The following is an 8,614-nucleotide window of genomic DNA, read 5'->3' on the forward strand; positions in this document are numbered from 1 at the left end:
CATTTAAGTCAAATTAGCCTAACCGGCTAAGGTTGTAAGGTGGCAATGTGTTGACGTCACCATGACTAATAGGCACTCTTGCTATAATTCTTTTGCAAGATATTATACATCTAATCAGACAACTGATCAACACGCACAGATACGTCTACTGGGGTAATTTGTGCATCCGGGCAACCCTGACTGTGGCCTGTGGATAGCAGTTTGAAAGTCATCTAGGAAACGAGACTAGTTATTTTGCAACAAAAAAGTTGCACATTCACAATCCTACAGGACTGGTCACACCGTGTCGACTGTAAAGCAATCTAAAATGTCTCACGGCATCGCTTGTTCTTATACGACACAATACAATCCATCCCATACAGGACATCAATGTAGAACCATTTCTCATGGTCGTGTTCACATTATATAATTACGTAACATGAATTTGTACCAAGCGTTAATTGTCCGCTATTGATTCTTGAGAATATATCGAATTAGAGAATCTGTTCATCATAAATAAGAAATGATTGAGGAACTAACGGAAGAAAAATCATCAGCAAATTCCCCTTATAAATGTGAAAGACATTCAAAAGCTATTTGACAGCCAACAACACGTATGTACATGTAGCTAGTTTTCACATAAAGTAACCCATCAATATGTAACGATATCGATAAAGATTATAAAAATACTCATTGACGTGACAAATTCTACCCTCTCGTCGTTCAAAGTTGTTTAAAAATTCCAAGTCCAGTCCCCATATCACACGACGTACAGTCCTGGATCGCTGTAAACATAAGTACCTATGTAACTTTTGTTGGATCATGGATGACTCCAAGTGTTTTCCTACATGGAGGTATATATGTGGCATCACAGTAAGATTCGAGTAGAGAGATCTCCTGCGGTGAGCAGACTTGTCGTCCCAATTAATCCGGGAACAGTTTGAATGGCAGACATGTCTTTTGTCAGGCGTTTTGCTATTTTATCGACATGCCCATTGTGGTGTCTTTTATACAGGAAAGGCACATCTCTCTGTTGTACCTGCAATCAACGTCATCGTTCCATCATCAATGAACAACTTAGTAAGTCTGCAGGAATTACTTAAACCATGAAAACCCCGTTCATTTTAGCTATGCTGTAAATAGTTCAACATATCATCTGGGTTCAAACCTTTAATCTTTAAGTTGACGCATAAATGTATATCGCTTTAGCTCGTCTTTTAACTCTGGTGTTTTATTTCATGTTACGTATCAAACCAAAAAGTACGGTAAATGAAAAAATAGCATTACTTGAAAGACGTACAAAGTAATCAAAACCACGGGCCCTTCTTCAAACACCTACCTGGAGATTAGGCTGATCCTACCTTTACATCCATCATCAGTTCCTCACATTTCCTTAAGCGGGGACGAAAGGCCCTGAGCCAGCTACTAACGTATGTGTGATCAAGGAGGTTGAAAGAGGGGCGTCCATCTCTGGACTATTGTATTTGTGCAGGACCTTGTGCTTTTCCTTCATATGGGCTATTCCTGGGTGCAGAGGAAACACCAGGCAAATCCTCTGTCCATCTATGTTACTTTTAACGTCTGTTTCATGTGCCGGTAGGTCCTGGAGCTGGCAGTTATCGATGTTCTGTTCTATGAGGGTGTTTCTCGTTAACTTAAGTCCCCGATGAGTGGATAGTTGGCCTGGTGTCTCAGCAGACGTACGGGCTAGACTTCTCGTGGGTCTATTGTGTGCTGTTTTCTGATTTATTTAAGTACTGATTGTGTCCTTGGATCCTTGAGACTCACTACAAAAAAAAAGGGTAGAATCTGAACGGATATAGAGTAAGAAAACGGCGCATAATAAGCCCATAAAAACACAGCCCGTAAGCCTGATAAGATAGACATGGCTGATCTCTTTGGATGAAGCTATTATGATTATATAACCACTTGCTTATGTAAAATAACCTGACTTTTTTTTTTGCTACTAGTCTATCGTGTTTGGGATATCTAGGAGGTATGACTTGCGTTATGAAACTGTTAGGGACTGGTAGGGAGTATAAGAACATCCGCGGTGGTTGTGGTGTGGCTGGGACTACGACCACTGCTGACTTTATACTACAAATCAGTTTTCCACCCGCTCATGACCTCCTTTTGACCAATATCCCTCCTAACCCATTTCCAACTGAGGTGACTACCACCGGAACGTGTGCCAACTAAACGCCCCCCCCCCACCCCCAAACTTCACACAACCTTCACTCAAATACAAACGCAAAAGAGCTGCAGAAGCAGCACGGATGATATTTCACGACATAGAAGTGTGGACCATTTTATTTAACGGAAACGGACCCTTCTTTTAAGGTTCGCTGTTTTTTTTCTTCACTTTAATTCGTGAGAGAGTTGGCAATTGGTTGGGGATCGTTTTAGGAGGTAGGCTTGAAAGCGTTCGGGCTTCGTTGCGACATGGTCGTCTTTAAAGATAGGCGTGGTCTAAACTGGTCAGACTGCTCTCAACCCATCGCCATCGATTGATGTATGATTGACCATCGCCTTAAAAGATATAATACATGATCCCTTTGTCCGATCCTATCAAATACTATGTATGTCATTGGATTAAGAAGAAGATAAAAACGTACGTTACCTAGGGAATCTCCTGTGGCGTTTCTACATGTTTATATAATACAGTAGTGAAGATGGCAACTGAAAGAACGCCTAATACTCTTTGACTTTATCTATTCCCTTTCAACCTTCTAGAACTATGACAACGGGAAAACACGTGACGTGCTTTGGACTTATCTTAAATCTTTGAATCAAAACTGGTCGGAACAAGCTTCACAAACAGCTGTACACAAATGCGAGTGCGGACCTGTTGGGCGGCTACTTCAAACACAAATAATCTAGCCATTTCTCTCGGATTTCGAGCCTGTACTGTCGTAATCTGTATGTGGATGCACGCTTTAACTCATTATCTTCGCCAAGATAATAATCTTTTCGGTAGCTTCAATATTTCAACAGGATAACTCGATAACCATTGTATGAATTGTATGGGTAGGTCTGCATAAGAGCACAAAATTGCGAAATTTTGGGCCCCTAGCTATAGCGACTTCCTATGGCACTGCAGCGGAAATTACAATTCGGATATCTCGTGATCTGGAAAAGATATGGTCTTGACTGTGGTTGGTTGATAGCTCTTGTGGTCAGAAAGAAGTGATCTAAGATTCGGCCTTCTATCAGCTTTCTTGGGAACAACATGGTGCATTTAAGTTGTAGACTTCGAAGCATGGTATGTCAAGAAGAGAAGACTGATTTTGTTTTATTGTTTTTGACCTGTGTACGTAACTGTGAAAAAGACCAATGTCATGGTATGTTTTAGGACATATCTTTATTGACACAACTTAAAGTACAGCGACTTTCGTAAGGTCTGCTACAAATATATTATATGTGAACAAACAAGTGTATACAATAAATTACATACATGAATGTCTATGAATAAGTACATGTATCAATATATTAGCATGTCGAGTCTATAGTATCATTTATACTATTTCTAAGGCATATCTAACTTGGTCCGAGAGGAACATCAATGGATACGACATCCAAATCATGACCTACTTTCAATAACTAATGAGAAAAATTTATATTACCGTAGTAATAAATGATAGCATATTCATACTAGTGACATATTTGGGTTAAACAAAGGTGAATATTATCAACCTTATATTATGTAAATTTGGAGAACATGTATGATGTATACGGAAATGTTACAATGGCTTCCTAAAGGAAATTTGTGGCATATGTGATTTGGAAAGAGGAGATTACGAATTCATAAAAGTCATAGTAATTAGAAACATATTTATCATCTACATTGCAACGAGACAATATTACTTGGAGAAGGTAAGAGGTAGTAGTTTTATACATGACTTCACTTACAATATTACGCATTATAGATGGAGTACTAGCATATCTGATGTACGGATTCTGCGTGTTGAAATAGAAAGTTCCTACTCATAAGGATTAACGCCAAGAGATATCAGAGAAACTTGTCAGGTAGGAGACAGATAGGACAGGAGACGTCATTCCAAATACCTCAATTTCCTGTCAAGAAACCTGACAAGGAAGTATTGCGTTTAACAAGAAGCTGATTATCTAACTGTCAGGCACTAACCAGCAACACCAAGCCTAGGGGTAATTACTCGCGCTTCTTCCCTGCGATCCTGATAAAGAAATAAATATTGCACACAGACGACACGTCACATCTCAACATCTAATCTTCTACATACAATGTATTGCTAAATTACACGCGTTTTCAGTTTTATGCACAAATCATGATCGCAAAGCGGGCATGATCGATGACATGAACTTTCTAGAGACAACAACTTTTCCCAACATGATTTGTCCTATGAAATGCCCTTGATGACCTAAACAGGTGAACTCAATGTAACTCCTGTAAATGACTCTTGTAACCCTACGACACTCCAATGCCCTCTTAACAATATTTGTACGGCACCCAAGCGTTCTGATCGTGTACGTCATGCTCATTACTGTTGCGTTACCGGCAATTTCAGCCCGTGTGTCCTACAGGAACACGCTTATCTCGCAAATATCACTCCTCCGTAAACGATTACCGGAGCAGGTATATTGGTTTGTACAGAATGGAACTTTTGATGGTTTGGATATCATACAGTGTATCAATACGAATATTTTTTAAATTTTTTTTTTATTCTGTTTTCTTTAGCCAGAGTAGCCAAACTCAGTGTATCACACTGATTTACAGTGGGGCCCTGGATAACACTTAGTACATGACACATCAACACAATACATAACATACAAATAGTATATACAAAGACCGTTTTCCATAATCATACTTCAGTCCGGTCGTGAGGTCAGAGGTCAGCTCTCAGTTTCATCATATGCTTGAATGTTGTAATGTTGGGAGCCGTTTTTAAAGTCATTGGAAGGCGATTCCACTGACAAACGCCCCTGTAGCTAAACTTAGTTGTGCGTTGCAGATCAACATATCGACAGGGTGAGAGTCGAGTCCTATGTGTGTACAGCACAGAAAAATCCACATTCATTTTACAATGGGTTATTAGACTAGAGCTCGGTGACCTCATACCTCCATTAAATATTTAGAGCTTTTGTAAATTTTATGCAAATGACTTACACGTTTACATGATTTATGCATGGTGATGTTCATCATTGACTAACATGCACATGTCACAAGTATGAAATTCCCATCACTAATCATTAAGCGGTTTTGCAATTTTTGCATATGTCACGTCTTCCTGAGCACAAGAGTTATCTAACACCAAAAAATCGTGACAATAGCTTGTTCAGAACACGAGATAGCAAAACCGGAAGTTGCGCTGCAGTACCAAGGGAAGCCGTAAGGGGGCCCAACATCTAGTCATTCCGACCGGTTGGTTGGCTTTCATCACACACTACCAGCACACCAACTATGAAACCAATCCACCCAGCCGTTCTCGAGTTATTTTGTTCACAGACACAGACACAGACAGTAGTGAAAATATAAACCATGTACTATAAGTTCTAACTGCCGTTACATTTACAGCTGTCTTCGGAAGTGAGAAGAAGTTGAACCTATACATACTGGTATGCACTAGCCATAATAGATGTAGTAAGATTTCACTGTACTTGTACTTCTGCTGTGTCACACACAACGACCTGTATTCATTTATTCATCATTTATGAAATCCAAGTGAAGGATGCGTAGCCACCTTGTTACCAGCACATAGATCAATAGTAATCCATGCTGTTAGATCATTTGAGAACAAGATGTGCTTTGTAGGAAATGGTCTCACAGATTTAATGATTAACAAATCTTGCAGAATTTCGACACAAACTAAAGAATGCAGAGCGGAGCGAGAAAGAAAACATTGGTGCCAAGTTTGAGGCCAAACAGAAGTCGTGTGAAGTATTGGTAGTTCAATAGAGTTGAGTAGGTAAGGAGAGTTAGGACAGTACACAGCAATTCAAAAGAGCGACACGAAGCAGCGCAGCCTATTGGAAAACATCTATCAAAGACTACCGGGTCTTCTTTCATTTACTCGCCATCAACTAAAGTAACAACTCTTAGTCTGATCTTCGATATCTATGTTAAGCTTTATGTCCATCTGAATGATTTACAGCGTTACCCATCTTATGATCTTCACACCCTCCGTGGAGTACTTAAGGTTCGCACGTCACGGAAATGTATATTTGAGAACCTTTAATCGTTATGTACGCCGGAGATACTGTGATCAAAGCTTTCAGTAGAAATGTTTGTTGCCTTTATAGATCAGGTCTATGATGCAAGTGGGGATATTCTAACCGCCAACCGACGACTTTTGACGTCCAGACAAGAACAGCAAAGTGTATAGGACTGGCAGAAGCTTAGGCTTCTATCGGTAAGTCTTAACGAACATGTTCGTTGTCATCATTAGTAAGACCATCATTGATAACTCCTCGAACACAAATGGACCAAGCACGACCGCCCAGGTCTTTTCACCTTCCAAACCCATCGCACTCGCCGATGAGTGCACTGAGCAAGAACTCCCGACATTCATCCAGGTTATACATTATAACTGCGATTTATTCATGACAGGAAATGTCTTATTTTTGGTCCATGTCTGTGCGCACGGGGTTAATGGTACATTGTCAAGATTTCAAAGACTAGCTGGACGGAAATAACCCTAACGAGAGACAGAAAGATGCATGCCATCAAGCACCATGTCGTAAAATTCACAGATAAGACAGTCGGTACCGAACGTTCTGTCTCTAACATGTCGAATGGCATATATCAGGTGAGCGCGTAAGGTGAAAACTAATAAAGCTAGCATTACCGGTGACTTAAGTGGAGAAAACAGAGGAAAAGTGAAGTCGTTAGCGCAAAGTCCCAATTGACGCGAGTTTGTTCTTAACGATGTGCTCAGATAAGTAGAAAGTGAACTTTTTGATCTCGTCAGCTGATAGCCCTGCTCTTATCTCGGGTAGTTAGGGAGATTGGCTGTTTGTTTTCGCAGATATAGGGAGACTGGGATCTTGTCTGACGTCCGGACACTACAGGCTACAGCCGAACGAACATGTCGCCGCACATCCCCGGGAAGACCATGGTGGCTCTCCTCCTCATTCTTGCTGCGGTGGCCTCCGAGTCACGGTTTGCCCACAAACTTCCTAGTTTTCCAGGTGAGTTATTGTTTCATGTCCTCAGTCTCCTCTCCACAATGAATGTGTCGAAATTTCACAGGAGTTTCCTACTCGTGTGCGTTCAAGTTTTGTGGTACGTAACATTTTTTTTACTTTAAGTGTAGTCGATACGATACGCTATTTCTACATATCTGTCGCATTTGAGCCTGAACGTCATCTTCAACTTGCCTGCGGTAAGTTCAGTTTGGACTTGTTGAGCGACAAGGCACCGAGCTTAAAGCATCCTTTAAGCGCCTTACCCCATGCTTATGGTGAATTGTGCAAGGCAAAACCTACTCTTTGTAACTTTCGTCAACCCTTCCCTTTTATTGCATTGCCATCTCGTGTTGCATGCTGCCGGTAAGCAGTTCTAGCACTACAAATAGCTTGCTGTGAGACTCTTTGTTTTAACGCGTACCTCCAGTAACGAACCTGTTGTCGGGTGTTCAGCACTGTACCCAGTCTCTACGCGATTTTAACTTTTGGCGGACTAAATAAAATAGTAAAAATTGCCAATTTTTTGACATCTTAGAAAAACTTGGTTGTCATAGGATTGCGCATTTGTTGGTGTTATAGGATGGTCCAGCCTTGGCTGCATGTTCTGTCGTAGGCCGCATGCTCTTTCTAGAACTTGTCTTAGTATCTCTGAGTACGTGTGTTAGATACTAGTAGATGATTTTCTAAGACACACAGTCGAATTTTTCTTGGGCCCGAATACAAGCCTAGTCGACAGTGTTCCGTTGTCTGAGGTGCACGCTGATCTTGCAATCCTTTCTGAAACAGATTTTTTTGAATGTCATTATATTGCTATAAGTTGACAAATTTCCAATCCAACGCATTCAGGAAAAAAGCATCACCACGTGCGCATTTTTTTCTTTGTTACCAGTACATTGAGGTCGACTATAAGTTGTTACTTCTCATAGTGACAAATCAGACAATACTTCAGTCTTCCCTGGCGGTGGTCACGTCATTTCTTCCCAATCTACTGCTTCATATACAGTGTATTTTTTTTCTGTCTTACAGGACTACAGCAGACATCAGGCCCATACGGCCCCAGGGAGCCCGCCACCACACCACTACGCTCCTTCACACAGGAAAGTCGGTGGCAGCCGTGGAAGCCGGCCGGTGTCGTCCAGACCAGCGAAGGGTCTTCGGCAGGCTTCGGACTGCTGCACGAGTGGTTCCGAATCGGCTCGAAGAGGTCTGGGGGAGCCTGGGTGGCGGACACGAACATGGACGATATCTCCCCCAATATGTTCAGCCTCCACGGGAAAAGAAATGTCTCCTAACACTGTTATTCCCCTCCCTATACCTCAGATAAAGCTCGTCACTGACTTTATGATTCTATTTAACTGAGCACAAACAGCGTGCCTGGAGCACATACTGCACTAATATGGAGTTCGTAAGGAAATCCACCGTTGGCCAACTATATTGGCAATTTCAAAAAATAAAATTTCCAGAAAAAAAGGAA

At 41.2% G+C, this 8,614-nt stretch overlaps 1 protein-coding gene across 1 annotated transcript; it reads left to right on the forward strand.

Annotated features, from left to right (window-relative positions):
* Window positions 1-6,921: 6,921 nt before the first annotated feature.
* Window positions 6,922-8,614, forward strand: LOC118414364. Its single transcript, XM_035818389.1, has 2 exons — window positions 6,922-7,143; window positions 8,167-8,614. Exons 1-2 carry the CDS (start codon window positions 7,041-7,043, stop codon window positions 8,430-8,432), a joined length of 369 nt encoding a protein of 122 aa, XP_035674282.1. The 5' UTR covers window positions 6,922-7,040; the 3' UTR covers window positions 8,433-8,614.

Source organism: Branchiostoma floridae, chromosome 4 (genome assembly GCF_000003815.2).
Source record: "Branchiostoma floridae strain S238N-H82 chromosome 4, Bfl_VNyyK, whole genome shotgun sequence".
Lineage (NCBI taxonomy): Eukaryota > Metazoa > Chordata > Leptocardii > Amphioxiformes > Branchiostomatidae > Branchiostoma > Branchiostoma floridae.